The 16,305-nt window shown below is 41.6% G+C and overlaps 1 protein-coding gene across 3 annotated transcripts in view; it reads left to right on the top strand.

Annotated features, from left to right (window-relative positions):
- The first annotated feature begins 506 nt into the window (after positions 1 to 506).
- Positions 507 to 16,305, top strand: part of atp2b1a (ATPase plasma membrane Ca2+ transporting 1a) — a 32,578-nt gene continuing 16,779 nt past the window's right edge. For all 3 annotated transcript variants that reach the window (XM_047574904.1, XM_047574905.1, XM_047574906.1), the window contains exons 1-5: positions 507 to 655; positions 8,397 to 8,895; positions 15,364 to 15,561; positions 15,726 to 15,983; positions 16,068 to 16,193. In XM_047574904.1, the coding sequence (XP_047430860.1) occupies positions 8,703 to 8,895; positions 15,364 to 15,561; positions 15,726 to 15,983; positions 16,068 to 16,193 (775 nt within the window). In that variant the 5' untranslated portion in view covers positions 507 to 655; positions 8,397 to 8,702. The remainder of the gene's footprint in view (positions 656 to 8,396; positions 8,896 to 15,363; positions 15,562 to 15,725; positions 15,984 to 16,067; positions 16,194 to 16,305) is intronic.

The raw sequence follows: 16,305 nt of genomic DNA on the forward strand, positions 1-16,305 counted from the left end.
CGTAACCGTTTCCATAGGCGACTGATATGCTGGCTAAGCCAATGGGAATCCACACGAGCGGTCCGTACCCATCCTCCTTTTGACGTGCATCACATGTCCCCGGCGGTGTTGTGACAGAAAGGCACCAAACGAGGCGAAATGATTCACCCCGGACTACTTCCGCCTTCGCCAAAATGCACTTCAGACAAATTATCTTCGGCTTGGCCGTATCCCCAAACGTATACTGTGTCGTTTAATTTACACGTTAGTGCTTCAGTCGTATGTGTTTTGTGTTTAAGGGTGATAGAGACACGCGCTAAATTGTGTTACATTAAAAGTAGGTCCTCGTGGCGTGCACCTGACGCTGGGATAAAGTAGTCCGTTACAAATGACTGGTGTGTTCACCGTCATGATGTCAGTTAACCGTTACTCTAGGAGCTTTTTAGGACCGCTGTGCGCATGTGTCGTGCGTTTTCCGGTTTGGTGAACACGGGTTTCCATGAACTCAAGTGGGACGGGAACTATCTTGACAGTTCATGCTGGAGACTTTGGCAGTGGTTGTGACAGCACAGTGGGCGGGATTTTACCTCAGATCAGGGGAGAGAGTCTAGTCTTTGGTGAGACTGAGGGGGAGTAAGAGAGAGAAAGGGACCTGGGGTGCTCTTCAGAGAACGGAGTAAGTATTTTTTGGTTATAATTTCTCTGCTAGCGCGACAAAAACACCGCAACGAAGGGTATGCTTCCGCGCGCTTTGGAGGTTGCACATGAAACACAGACCGGTGTATTTTTAATTTTTTTGTGCAGTGATCAACAAGGGCCAACCACTGGTGGGTAGTTAGCTGTATACCAGGCTAACGTTGTTAGCTAACGTTATATCTTGGATAGATACTGACATTGGGCGTCTCGTTCTCCAACACAGGTAGCTAATCAGTCGGGATGCTGCCAGATTTACTACACCTGTGCTTAGTTTACTTAGACTAATGCATTGCTCTGGGCTAAGTTTTTCGAGTTGTCAATGCGTAAGAAGTAGCTTTTTGTGTATTTCACCTCTTAACAATCAGCTAACGCATGGGAGCTAGTCGGCTAACGGTGTACGCTAGCCTGTTTTTAACGTCCCTGGTGGACGGCAGATTGACTTCGAGGCTCATCATCTCCCTGGTTAATATCGGTGCCCACTTGAACGAATTGTGGAGCTCCGCGTCGTTGAGAGAAAGTTGCCAGTGTTTCAACCCGACGTGCAGATCGTGGAGTCCCATGGTTACTTGTCATTCAGTGGGTCTCGTGTTATGTGCAGGTTGATGATGTCACGAAGCTAACGTTGGTGGGGTAAACGGCCTGGAACGTTTTGGACCGCACGCGCTGCTCCGCTGCGGCTGCTCACGCGGGCAAGTCGGGGAGCTCGGGCACCCGGCGAGGACGCGTTCAGGTCCCGCTCCGCTCCGTCTGTCCCCGCACATTTGACGCAAGGAACGTGGCTGTACGCGACGTTCATCGACGAAAAACTCGTTAAAAATATCATTAGCGCGTTTTAATTTACCGGCGTCATTTTATTTTTTTTTTTAAACTATGCTTCCACTTTTATTTTGTGTCACCCATTCCGGTAATTTCAGCACATTTTTTTTTCCCGTTACTTCTGTCGATGCTCAACCTGACACCTCAAGTCTTACGCTTATCTACCCAGAAACACTGCACTGTGCTCTATTTTAGTAAGTTCATCAAGTCCGTCTGCATAGTCATCAAAAATTTTATTATATCGGCACGTTTTCATCATTTTAAGACGGACAAGTTAAAAAAATAAAGGCAGCGCCGTTAGACCTTGAATGCAACCTACGGCTTTAAATTGCTGTTATTTTACAAAGCTAATTTATCTCGTATTCCTTGACGATTACGCCTGCAAACGTTACGCTCTCAACCCGCGCTCACTCACACATCACCTGCAGGTATCCAGGTTGATGTGGAGTGCAGCCACTGAGCACCTTTTGGTGTCTAGTTGAAGGGATCACTCCTTATCCAATTAAACAGCACCCGGCTTGCTGCAGCGCCAGCGGTGTCTTCCTGTGTCTGTGTAATGACTTGTGATCCTACAGCGGATTGCAAGTGGTATTGTAACGATATCAAAAATGCATGTGGACATAGGATTCAGCTTAGAGCGAGCAGACTTGATTCAATAACCCGAGGTGTGTCAGTCGCCTTTGCAGTGAGGGTTATCTGTAGTCCTATTATATAATACAATGACAGCTAAGCAATTCCACGGGGAAATATTATTGTGTTATTATAGAGCGAATACCTCCAATGCAGAGTGTTTCCGAGATGTAGTGGCAGCTGCTGTAATTCTGTCTCTGATAGTGCTAAGTACATCCTTTCTAGATTTTACCTCACTGTAAAATGTTTCCCGTTGGTATTTCATTTGAGCTCTCCAGCCTAGCATATAGAAATTCAGAGTTTGATTAATGATTCACTTAAATCATCCTAACACAATCTGCTGCTGTGTCTCAGCCCTTTGAACCTAGACTGTCGCTGTCACTCAAGAATGACAAAAATATCCCAGATTTCTTTCTATACAGTTTTTTTTTTTACTGCTAGACTATTCACAGTAGCCCTTTCATCCCCTGACTAATCAATACAAGTCAGATGTTTTGTAGATTGTTTCGGAAAAATTAGTATACCGCAGAGGTAAGATCCTTGTTAGCTGTGCGGCCCAGCTGGGTAGTGTTACTTGCAGCAGCCTTTCCAGACTACAACTCTAGCTTTTTCATCCTTTAATGTATCACATTATAAGCTTCATTAGCCATTCTGGAGAGTATGCGATTTCTGCTAATCCATCATAGTAACTCGCTGTTGAAATGAGGGCTGTTTGCTTTTGTGGCACATGAGAAGCACTGCAGTATATAGAGTGCACTTTCTTCCAGGCAGTTATCACTTGTCAAGTCTCTTCCTAACTCATTATAGATGAGTTTCCCTTACGGCTCCTTGGTTGTGTGCGGTTATTTCATTGTCATGCTCTGAACAGGAGACAATTACATGTGTTGCGTCAACAAAGTAATTGGTTGTTTTGTCTGTATTTCCTTAGTTAAACGATTGTAATTGCCTAATATAAAGCATTATTTAATTGAAAAGGGAGCTATAGTTAATTAATCTAAGGTGACACTGAGCAACATGTAAACCAACATGAAAGCTAAATGTGTAGTGTTGTATGATTAAGTATAATTTATTTATCCTACTATTTAGTTGTGATGGAGTTTTGCTTATCTTTGTTTTTCTGTGTGGCCAAGGTTATTCCAAGAAGAGGTTTTAGGTTATGTCGTCTTTGAGTCTCTTATGACAATACATTCAATCAAATCTTGCCTTAGTAAGCAGTAGAAATGAACCACGCAGGTGTGACTACTGTTAATTAGCTTTTAATGTTATCATTGCAGGGGATCAAAGTGGTTGTAATTGAAAAATTGGCAAAACTAATTATAAACTCTGATCCTGCCTGTTCTACAGTTCTGCGGTTCTCAAGACTCTAAATATTACAGGAGTCAGTCTGCCAGACATTTATGTTAGTTTTGGCATTTCTGCAAAGCTGGTGGGCTTCATAGCTTGACATGACAATGATTAAAACTATATTTTTAAGGCAGGGTAGAGGATTTAGCTTTCTTATTAGTTTGTGTGTATTTTTAGCGAATGCGTAGCTGGTTATATTTAACAGCTTTAAAGGTAGATTGTCGATTTATTATTATTACATATTCTCTGTAGGGTTTTGGTGACTATAGACTATTTTAGTGTATCCTAAAATTGAAATGATTGCGATAGCAAGGTCAGAGCGAGACAGGGCGGCAGGACCTCAGGCCGCTGCGCTACTGCGCAGAATCGCCAAAAAAGACAAAGAGCACAGAGAGCTTCTCATCTTCAAAGTGGCTCAATGAAAGATGTGTCATTTTGGAATATTTTCGAGACATGAGACATTCAGTAAGCGCTCAATGGACCTGTCCCTTTTGGATTTCTGATCTATAAAGGGAGTTATGTCTTAGTTATTTCACTGTCACTACTGAGACCTGCACTTACGTCGGTAGTGCAAAAAATAAAAAGATGATGCAGCTGAGTGGGATGTTGATGGTTATATTTAATTTTTATTACCAACGCTAAGAGGGAAAATATTTAGTTTTATGTTAATATTTTGGAGTTTGGAAATAAACAGATTTACCTCAGCTTTATTTTTATAGATTGAAAACAAATCTCAATATTTAGACAAAAACATTTAACGAAAAAGACGTTTAATCTGACCGGTCCCTTGTATAGGCATGTATTTTTTTCCTCTTATTAGGACTGTAGAGCAATCTGGTGATAACAATTAACATATCTCAATGTCACCAAGCTGCACTTTTTTTGGTGCATCTTTACATTTTGCGTCGTTAAATTACAACGGTTTACTTTCATCTCAGAGGCGATTGCATCCATCATTCACACGTGAAGTAAGAGAAGCTGGAGAGGAAAAGCGTGTTGACGGTGACACCTCTGACTGTGCGTTCTCACGAGCTGGCAGGCTGACAGCGTTTCGAGAGCTGCATAGAGCTTCCAGTCTGTGGGGTGAAGTAGCACTCTGAGCTGCAAGCCATGCACAAGGATGGCTGGGTGTCTCTGCTTTGTACCCTCCACATTTACATGGCCTGACCCAGTTCAGCTGCGGCTAGCAGTAGGGGGAGGGGGCAGTCTGGGGGAAGCTAAAAATACCATCTCTAGCATTAGGCAGCTCCATTGCAGAGGGATCCCTAGAATTGCTATCCTTGACTTGCATCGGAGTTGCTGGCACGTAGAGGTGTTCAAACTGCCAGAGGGTTTCCTTTCCTTCCTCTTTGTGGAAACAAAGACGAGTATATTTATGAGTTGTCCACCACTTTTGTCCCGACTACTTGTTTCGACTTGTCACAGCCTTCTGGATGGAGGATTCGGTGTGCATCGAATGTGTGATAGCAGCCTTAAATAGCTTGGGTAGACGGAGAGACTTGTGATTTGCGAGGCCCTGGGTGAAAACCCGGCTCATATATTTATGCTGAGCTATGGCTTTGATGCTGTGGTGTGGAAAGGGTTAACCTTAGCCTCTGTCATTCAACCATACCACGCCAGCTGTTGACTTGGAGATCCAATCACAATGATTTTCCACTGTTGTGACATGTGACCTGCGCCGCAACCCGAAACTGACGCAGCGGAGCAAATGTTGGCACAATGTTGGTTGTGGGGTGTGAATGTTGGAGATGGCTGTTAGAGTAAGACATGAAAGAAATGGGAGAATGAAGCGATTTACATTCATTACTATAGGAAAGCGAAATATCCCTGTCATTAAAGATGGTCCGTTTAAAAGTCTGCGTACTGCTTGGTGCAACATGACATGTGGTCTATGCGAGACCCCTGGCAAACTGTTCAAAAGGGACTAAAAAACCTCGGCTAATTTCAGCTGTTGTGAGCAGTAGTTGGTACTTTTCAGTACTTCAATCCTTTTAATATGTGTGGAAAAAATAACCCTATAGGAAATTGTAACAGCTAGTGTTTTTAATTAGAAATAGAAATGATATTTTCATAATTTCCATCTCCGTATCTGCTATAAATTAGATTAGATAGATTGTTTAGTTAGCTTAAAGATATTATTAAACATATCACCTGATATCTAAAATGATTTGAGGATTAAAGGTTAATAATGAGTGCTTTCATCAAATTATTACTCAGCCCTATTATACATTTGAAAATGTAATATTTATGGCTCATTTGTCAATTAATTAGCACACATCTTACTCGTCATTGGGTGTCACCATGATGATGCAGGACTCTGTTTGGGATTCAGCCATAGTTGAGCATGTATTTTATCCTGATTTAAGAGCAGCCGTATATAGCTTGCTTTAGTTCTCTCTGTTGTTCGGCATTTTGTCTTACCATTAGAAGTCTAACTTACAATTTGTTACTTTGTTTTTGCTGTTAATTTAACCTGGACAATGGAGAGGTTTTTGTAAAGTTGCCTTGGCATTCCCAGACATTTCTACCCAAGGTTATGCCTTTACACCAGTGATGTGAGAGTAGAGAGTACTAGACATGCAAAGGTCTATTTCTTCCTCCCGCTGTAAAGGGATTTCCACGATCTCTCCCACCTCAGTAGTACACACAGCCCTGCAATTATGCTGTGTAATAAATAATAAATTCTGTCCTCTTTTCCATGGCAGATGGCTCCAAATAGAAACTCAACATGTGACAGAATAGTTTCCAAGAATCTCAATGGAATAAGCTGCAAGCATTCATTTCTGCACCGAGCAATCGTGGAGTCTACATTTTCTCTCCTTCTGCGTCTGTGTCCCAGTTTAAAGATCAGACGTATTTTTGACATCGACGTGGTTGGCGTTTAGAATTCCTGTTTGTTGCAAAGATGGACGTTTTCCTCACAAACACGACCAGATCTGTGCGACGGCCAGAACAGGGTGTAAAACCCCTCTAGCCAAGAGATAACGGCAGCATGGCAGTATTTGAAGACCAGTCTAAATGTGTTTCAGCCTGCACTAGTGTCTGAGTTAAGTCTGTGCAATGCAGATTGTGGTCTTCATATGGCTTTCCGCATTGAGGTACTATATGTGATAATAGCAACAGACTAGAAATTAAGTTGTTGTAAGTTTGAAATAATTGTACTTTTGTTCTTCGAACATATTTAGGAAATCAAATCCTCCCTGACACAGTTTGACACCTGCTAAACCTCCGTGATTACATTGTGATTTTGCATACATGTCTGACAAATTCCTATCAACGTGGTTGACATGAAAGAATCAGCCCCATTGTGTTAGAATGATTAAAGCTGCATGGACAGGAGCCTTTCATTAGCATGGACTCTCCCATGTCGAGCACCATGGAGCCCCCCCCCCCCCCCCCCCCTTGCCACACATAGTCTTAATTATATTAAACAGAAGGCTTCTCCTGAAGTAATTATTCAGTTGCTTTCCATGTTACCCCACCAGTTACTCTGCAGGAGACTGGTGGCTTTGTTTCTGATTGCAACCATTTTCTTCAGTGGCATGTTCAAGGACACAGCCATGGGTTTAGATTCCTAGTCCCAGAAAATGTGCGCTGACTTTGACCAGTATCGTAATGATGATATGTCTCGTGATGAACAAACAAATGTTGAAGTGATCCGATAATTACCTTTCTCTACACTCCTTCCTTAGCTGTCCGCTAGCTAACCTTGTTACCAAATGGCTTGTGTTAATCTGATGCTCCGTGATTAACAGGTGATTGCTAGTGAGGGCTTCATCCATTTGGCCAAATTATGGCTGCACGATGTGAAAAAAGCTGAAGATTTTTCACACAGAATTGAAACAAGAAATTTATTTGATGGGAAGTGGTGAGTTTAGTGCAGGCAGAGGGAGGTAGATGCAGAACAACTGCAAGAGATGTAGTATGAGGGGAGGACATTTCTCTAGTTAGATGGCATTAAAAGTTAAGACTGATCCTTTGAACACAATCAAGAGTGTTCGCTTAGACTGCAATATCTTGATCGGATTCTTTTATGACTATCGCTATCCCTTGTGTTAGTAGTTTTTTTTATTATCGTTCTTTTGTCACTTTATGCCTCATTTCCTTTAAACACCAAAACTAAATGCAGTGCAGCTCATTGAGGCGATTCACAGGCAGCATGAGGATGCTGCTGGAAGTCCTTATCCGTGAAACACTTGGAAGGAAAAAGTGTTGAGTTTGTATTAACTGTAGACAAACAACTCAGGGAGGGAAAGGGACTACCTTTAAATTCCCTTTGCAGGCAGAACTTATCAAGCAGATCCAAACAGAGTGATTACTAAATGCTTCACTTTGCGTACATGCAGTACTTCGTTCAGGCAGCTAAGCACACATTACTAGACAAATGACAAAATTATTATTGTGTTATCACTGCTCAAGTACAACTAATCAAACTCTCTTGGCAGTGACTCTATGATGTTCTTCTAATTGCTTTGCTACTTGACTAAGCAGCCAAGTGGTTTTGTCGAAGGGCTTCCATTTTCCCTTTTTTTTGCGGATAGGATTTACTGTTTTATAAAAAAAAAATGTGTGTGCTAAATTATTAGCAGTATGACAAATGAAACTATGAAGAACTATGTAGCTGCTGGGCGGTATATCCGAATCTGTATAGACCTTGAGCGTGTAATCTGCAAAGCTACAAGATCAAAAACTGACCTTCTAACGTTGCTGATTACATGCTCATGCTCAGCTGTGTCCTCATTAAGTGAATGTATCTCTTTTATATTTGTCGAAAAAAGTACCGGGTAGTTGGGATTTCCAATTATCTGTCACACACTTGATGATATCTATGTCACACTTGTGATATTAATCCTCACCTTGGTTGTGCATGAAAGGCCACTGCATAGTGTCATTATTGACAATTCTTTTGTATGTTTGTTCTTCTCTTTCAGATCTGCACGCATGGTGATCTCCGGCTCTGTGGGTGATCCTCAGTCACCATGAAAGACTAGGAACTCAGCTCTCCGAGGGACATGGCTTGTTTTGTAATATCCCTACCCTGCTACCTGGCATATGACTCCAGCTGCCTGTAAAGGGCCCGTCAGCCGTTTATGGGAACTATCACTGTGTTTGCACTCTTGAGGATTTAAGCTTTTCCAAGACAGTTTTTTTTTTTTTTTTTTTTTTTAATTTTTATTACCCCCGCTGTTGAGTCACAGCAGCAGCGCTTTGCAGTAGACTGGAGAGGCGTCGACACGATGGCGAACAACTCGTACAGTGGGGTGAAGAACTCCATGGTGGAGGCCAACCACGATGGAGAGTTTGGCTGCAGCCTCAAAGAACTGCGCTCCTTAATGGAACTGAGAGGCGCTGAGGCGATAAACAAAATTGGAGAAACTTATGGGGACATTCAAGGACTCTGCAGCCGGTTAAAAACATCACCTGTAGATGGTACAGTAATAATTTTACTACGTTTCAACGTGATTAGTACAGGATGTGTTCCCAACAGTGCCGTTAGAATGATAATGTGGTGTGAACATAGTTTAGGAGGCGTGTCATTGGCCATGTCATCCACATTATGGATACCTTGACATCACTTCCTTGGAAAAACTCATATGCCAGACAGGTGGCCAGGCAGGCTGGCTCTGACCCCGGCCAGTCCTGCTCTATTTCAAGGCCTGCGGATATGTCCCTCACACCCTCCCTCTCTCCCTTTTCACCTCTGCGTCTGTGTGTGTGTGCGTGTCTGTGTGTGTGTGCAGGCTTCAGACAGACCAGCTGTTTGCCTGGGCACAGCACCAGTCTGTAGGCAGGTCAATGTCCCACATGTGGCGGACAGAACAGGAGGCAGTAAGGCTGACTAGAACATGTCCGCAAAGGACCGAGTTTATCTTTAGTGTAGGTCTTATGTTAATCTTTCCTCGCCAAATATTTAACCGAACAGCACCACAATGGATTTTGGAAATTTTCCGTTAAGCCTACAGTAAACCCCACTGGGTTATTTGACAACCCCTCTCTTTTCTTTTTTTTTTTTTTCGTTTCCCTACTTCTCTTTCTCTGTCTCAGTTTGTCTCTCTATAGACAGTCTGCCTAATCGCCAGTATGACCTTGACTGAACTCTTATGGGAGGGGATTTTCAGTTTGATCCCAGATTAAAACGGCACCACATATTCACTGTAACAGCAGCAGTCCTCTGCATGCAGTGTCTCAAAGCGAGGAAACATTTTCCTAGGCTTCATCAAACCGAAAGGAATGTGATAAATACCGTGCTTTACAACAGTGCAAAGCATCTCCAATTCCAGTGAGGGCCGTTACCTCACAATTTAATTCTTGACCTTTTATTTATTGACAGTATGGTAAGTGGTACACTGTGCAGTCTCTCGCTGCCGGTGTTGTACAAGCCTGTTGTCTGTACCGTCAGGAGAAATTGCAGAATAGGTATTCAGCTTTTCAGAGAGCGTGAGTTGTCTAAACATGCATGTGGCTGTGTCAAGTAGGTGTATGTAGAGTCCTGTCATATTTTTGCCGTGAGTGTCACTGGCTGTTTTGTAAATCTGTCCTTGTTTCCTCGCTCTTACTTGTGTACGTCTCAAAAAAAGAATGTGGTTAGTCAAAAGCTCGAAGAAATCTTTACACAATATTGTGTAATATTGTGCATTGCAAGTATCTAAGGTAAGTTATATTGTAAACATGTTTAGAGTATGAAACAGGTGTTTCTGCTTCTTTGGTTTGTCCTGTATTGGCATAACTGTCTCACTTTTACCTTAAGACTTAGATGAGACAGTAATGGAAATCAATATTTTTTATAAATGTGTCTGTCTAGCGTGCAAAGCAAATGCAGCCTTATCTCAAGTTATAGTAATTTTTACTTTTTACTTTGCAACTGCACTGCATGGATAAGCATGACTGGGTTCACATTTTGTTTCCTCTCTTAGCAGGTGCTGCACTTGGTATGCAGCTGCTAAGTTTTGATACTTAAGGTTTCAATCAGCTCATTCCCCATTATGCGAAATTAAGCCATCATTTAAGATTACAGGAGCCTGACAATTGAAAAGGGATTTCTAATTAGTTGGTTGGCCATTTCTCCAACCTCCTAAGCCAATCCTTTGCTAATCCCCCACATTTCCAAGCTCCCTTTTTCACCCATTGAAGTTTGACTTCATTTTCCTGTATAGACCATGCATGTATTGCTCTACTTCCACTTATTTCTACAAACTACAATTTAAAAACACGGCCAATTTGGATTAGGCTAAATGTCATTTATAATGTCAGTACAACTGTCTTTTTTCATGTTATTGCACAAGGCTGGATATCGGCATAGAACTCTCTATTGAGTTAGATTTCAATTCACTCTGATTCAAATTGATTTTTGGTATTACCATACCAATGCTCTGAGTTTAAAAGGAGTTCATTATGCCCACTGCTTTCTAAATTGTGACAATGAGCCCTGCCAAAGGCTTATTCAAATATGACATGGATCTATTTGACAAACGTAAACCATTAACCCAGTCACAGTGCTGCACTGGACTGAAATACAAGGTAAAAGACATTAATTGCAGATAAAAACCGATGAAAATTAGTACAGTTAACTGTTTTAACATCCACTGTCTATTCATCTGAACTCCATTTTCACAGAAGAGTTTGTTAGAAAGTGAGATATGATTAATACTGGTATGTATCCTGTGCACGCATAGGCTACTTTTTTTTTTCTCCTTGTGGTTTCTATACTTCAGCGAGGACCAATCAAGTTTCACTTTTGCCTCTGTCTGTGTCTCTGTCCTGTTGCCCCTAGCTGCATAGTAATATCAAAAACATGTAAAGGGGAACTCCCAGGATGTTTACGAATCAAAATAAATTGACATGTCACGGGGAATGAAAACACTTTTATATTTTTTTTATATGTTCTCCACGTCATTTGTGACAAAACCTGAGAACATAACATTTGTGATGTCACCAGGGTTACCTTTGGTTAGAGATGACACACTTCTAACAGGAAGCCTTCATGCACATTATGTACTTGGGGCACGGCATTTGAAAATCCCGAACAATTACCAGTCAGGGCAGTTCCAGTTGTTTCCACCTGTGATATTGCAGCGATGGTGAAATCACATCACATAGAATCAATATTTCCCACTACAGTTACTAACACTGCAGCATTTTTTCCTCCAAATGCAGTCCTTTAATTCCTTTGCATAATGAGGCATATCAAACAGACAAGGCCACTTTAAATCAATATTATTGACAGCGTTCTCGCTTTCACAATTATTGCTTGTTCATTGTGATTTTAGTGTTGTCAAATATTTGGGTTCCAGGATATTGATCCAGTTGACTGTGGGCTGAGTGGCTCCAGTAATTGGACTATTTTTTTTTTATAAAAGCTCACAAGTTCTTTGTGTTTGTCATTCCAGACGCCCTCATTCAGTGCGAATATTAAGACTATTAAATGATAGTCTGTAATAGAGCTTGAGGTCATGTCTGAATTTAAAATGGTTTACTTAGAAGTACTTTTGCCTCTGAGTGGACACAGCATATAGACAAACCCTGCTTCTCTGCTCGTAGCAATCTCTGGCTTTAAAACTATTACGTGAGCACAATTGGATTATTGTGTTTCTATGTGTTAAATTAATAAGGCTGGGTACGGGGTTGAGGATTGTAGATTTTAGAACCCTTAATCTGTAAATTGGATAAGAGTTGATTTGTTTTAGTTGTAGCGCTCTGAATGATAAATGCTTGGTCTGATTCCTCAGTACAATACAGACATTTAGCGTCAATGTAGACACTGTGCCTTTTCATAATGCAGTCATGCTGCTTCTGCAGTGTGTCTGGGTGCAGGATTATCTCATTTGGTTGCCTTCCCCTGTTTCCTGAGTATAATGGGTGATGCCACTTCCACAAACGTTTGTATTGTATGTAGATGTTGCACAATAATACACTAGTTTTGAAAGTGCAGCAACATTGCGAAATTCATTAATCAAAGCCTTGATCGCTAGCCCAGAGTTTTCTTATGTGCAACACCTAAAATGTTTTGATCACTTGTAAATAGGGGAAGTAAGGATTTAGAAGTTAAAATGATAGCTTGGGTGCTCTCACAAACCAATTTCTTAAAATTGCAGGGCAAGTGTCATGTTTTTGCTTCTTAAAGTGACCTGACATGCAATTTGGTGCTTTTGCGAGCACTTAAGATTCATTCGTTGTCCCATTTGATGCTGCATTTGTTGTTCCACTTGATAATGGAAAGATTCTCCTTTAGTGTCAGTTGCTATTGACTGGATTCCGTTATGTTTGTATAATACAACAGACTTGAGAAGAGGCTGTGGAAATCCCGTAACCTTTCAGCAACGTAAACACCATTGTCTCATTTCAATCAATTTTTTTATTTTTGCATGAGCTTCAAAGGTCAGTGAGGACATTCATACAAAATACAGTCAAATGCACAATATGAGAAGTAAACAAACAATTGATCATATTCTTTACTTGATGACTGTAGATGTCCGTCCACTTTTTAGGCTGAAAGTGTATGTTAGAAAAATAATTACATATATATATAAGAAATAATCTAAATTTTCTTCTCAAACACTTGGCTATTCTGTATATAGTTTTGAAATATTTGTAAATATTTGTAATATTCTGGTACACACAGTTATGCAAAGGCAGTAAAAGAAAAACCGTGGCCCTATTTCACTTAATTGTGAAGGGCCCACAGCAGCGGTTTACCCTGACCCCTTAGTGGGGGCTAAAATTACAGTACTCAGATGGGTCAACTGGGGACAAGCATCCTAATTAAATGGTTAATGATTAGCTCCTTGAGTTGAGACACACTCTGCGTGCTAAAATGATGTGAGGGGCCAAGGCCGGCCTATTTACTCTTTGTCTGTCCAATGGAGAGACGACATCTTGATGGGTCTCTGTCGCTTGTATTTATTACTTTAATACAAAGGGAGCATGTGGTGTAAAATTGAGTGGGGTACTAGCTGTCAGCGTGTTTTCATTAGAGGCACAGAGAATTAAAGTGGACGATGATGGACAACGAGGAAGCGGCAACAGGCAGCTTTGCTGGATAAACTAGTAGCTTTTTTAAAGTGCTGCGCCGGTGAGTCATCCTTCTTCTCACCTTCCTTTTAGAAAAGGATCTGTTAGTGTTGGGTTGTAATGTCAATTAGCTGTGTGACTAGTGAAACAGGATTATTTTCTTCTTTACGCGAGCGTGTATCGACTCGATTAGGATGAGCAGTGAGTTGGAATGAGAAAGATGAAACACACGGGCCCTGTTTTAATCGAGTTGGATGTAAACCCATGATAGTACACAACACGAACCTGCTTTAATGATTACTCCTTATTATGTGAATATATTGGAACAATGAGAAGTGACAGATTTTTCCGTTGTCAATGATGGAATTTAATAATAGGCACGTTAAATGTTAATACAGTAAAAATCAATGCCTTGACCATGACCGCAGTGAAGTGAATCATACTGAGAAAATCGAGGATGGCCACACAATTAGCCAGCGGACAGTAAATGCAAAACATAGAAATCTTGACATATTATCTGCCAACTGCCTATACTAAAAGCTCCTCTCACATCCTGTCTCCACTGATTTATTTGAAAAGTGGCCAACGCCAGCTTCAAGGATGGAAACGAATGAATATAAAGTAATTTGTACCTTTGAGGATTTTTAGGCTCATAAATGATGAGGTATTCCAGTCATTATTTATTTGTTGAACAGTACTTTTGTTATATGTATGGTTGCCATCTCATCTTTTTATTTTTTATTTGCCTTCACATATTAAGCAACTGGAACTGTTTTCCTTTACAAGTTAATTTAAGAAGTAGTAGAATTGCCTCATTCCCAGAAGGAGAATAAATCTCTTCTGTTGTCACGTCTTAGGCTCATTATCCAAATGTAATGTCGTAATTTGCATCGTGCGTCTAGTCTGCGTGTCTGCCTGACGTCTCCCTGTCTTTCTGTCCCTAACCTGAACCCACATATTCTTTTCCTTGAGACGCTGCTCTTCACAGTGCGGCTTCAGTGCAGAATCTCCACTCTTTATTAGCCTCAGTCCTTTGCGCCCTCACCCCGACCTACACCCACCCCCATCTGCCTGTCAGTAGCAGTTTCACGCAGTCACTCCTCCCTGGCCCCTAATTCTACTCCACCTCCTCTTTGCCACACACACTCGCACACACACACACACACACACACACACACACACACACACACACACACACACACACACACACAGACCTCCATCCAGTCTGCAGTCACCCACACACAGTCAGCATGAATAGAGCTGAAAAACTGTCATGCATCATCAAATGTGCAAAGGCCCCTTTGAATATATTACTGTGCCTTGAGCGTGGAGGCATTTGAACTAGGTTGTAGCAGAACGGTCTCGTCGCACACGGATGCGCGGGTCTCGGACCCACTTGACGTGTAATGTGTCACAGGGATGACTCTATGAGCAGGACGGCCACGTTCGCAGGCACCTGTGACTCTAAAGCTGAGTCAACCTGTGGTCAGTCGGTCATTGTATTGGAAAAAGCAAGTGTGTGGGTTTTGAGCTGACTCTGGTCTCACATTCTCTGGCATGCCTGAAAGAGGTGAAAATGTTTGACATGTCCGCAGAATGCGTGTCATTGTTGTCCAGCATTGTCTCCTCCACGGTAGCGTCCTGACAGAAATGCTGATTCCTTTTTGGAAATCATGTGTTCGGAGGCCCGGGGATGAGAGCACAGCTCACTGACTCATACTTAATGAGACAAGCTCTCTTACTGTGAACTACATCTTTAGGAACTCACCCATCTGTGCTCATATTCGAGCTTTCTCTTGCGATTATTTGATTTTTTTTTTTTTATTAAATTTCCAGTTGGATTCAGCATTAATATTTCTGATTTTTTGTTTTCTGTTTTTCCCTTCCCAGGTCTAAGCGGACAGCCTGCAGACATTGAGAAGCGGAAAACGGCATTTGGGCAAAATCTTATACCGCCCAAAAAGCCCAAAACTTTCTTACAGTTAGTGTGGGAGGCACTACAAGATGTCACGCTGATTATCCTAGAAGTGGCAGCGATAGTTTCACTAGGCCTTTCTTTTTATAGACCTCCAGACGCTGAAAGAGAAAGTAAGCACATTTCTTTAATCATATCCCTTTTTTTTTTTGTTCTTTTTATTGTTGTTATCACCTGATTTATCAATTTTAAATCTAAAGAGACATGAGTCCTTAGAGGACGCAAGCGAAGAACCAATGCGGTATTTACTAATGGACATTTTGCTCCTGTCCTTCAGACTGTGGAAGAGCTGCTGGTGGTGTGGAGGATGAAGGTGAGTCAGAGGCGGGCTGGATTGAGGGTGCCGCCATTCTTCTGTCAGTCATCTGCGTGGTGCTGGTGACAGCATTCAACGACTGGAGTAAAGAGAAGCAGTTTAGGGGCCTCCAGAGCCGCATCGAGCAGGAGCAGAAATTTACTGTTGTTCGTGGAGGGCAAGTTATCCAAATTCCTGTGGCTGAGATTGTGGTCGGCGATATTGCACAAATAAAATATGGTAAGCGCCATGTACGGTGTTGATACGATGGGAGTTTTTGTTTATTAAATTCTTTTGATTAAAGAAAAACTGCGTATGTCTCAGGTGACCTCTTGCCTGCTGACGGAGTCCTCATCCAAGGTAATGATCTGAAGATCGACGAGAGCTCACTCACAGGGGAGTCGGACCATGTCAAGAAAACACAAGAAAAAGATCCAATGCTGTTATCAGGTAAAACACAAAACCTTGTTTTTGTTTAAATATCCATTTCTCCAAACGGTATTATATTAACAAGCTTTTCAAGACTGACCAAGCTGAGCTCAAATACACATCATCTTCAATT

The sequence above is a fragment of the Mugil cephalus genome, chromosome 22 (assembly GCF_022458985.1).
Source record: "Mugil cephalus isolate CIBA_MC_2020 chromosome 22, CIBA_Mcephalus_1.1, whole genome shotgun sequence".
Taxonomy (NCBI): Eukaryota; Metazoa; Chordata; class Actinopteri; order Mugiliformes; family Mugilidae; genus Mugil; species Mugil cephalus.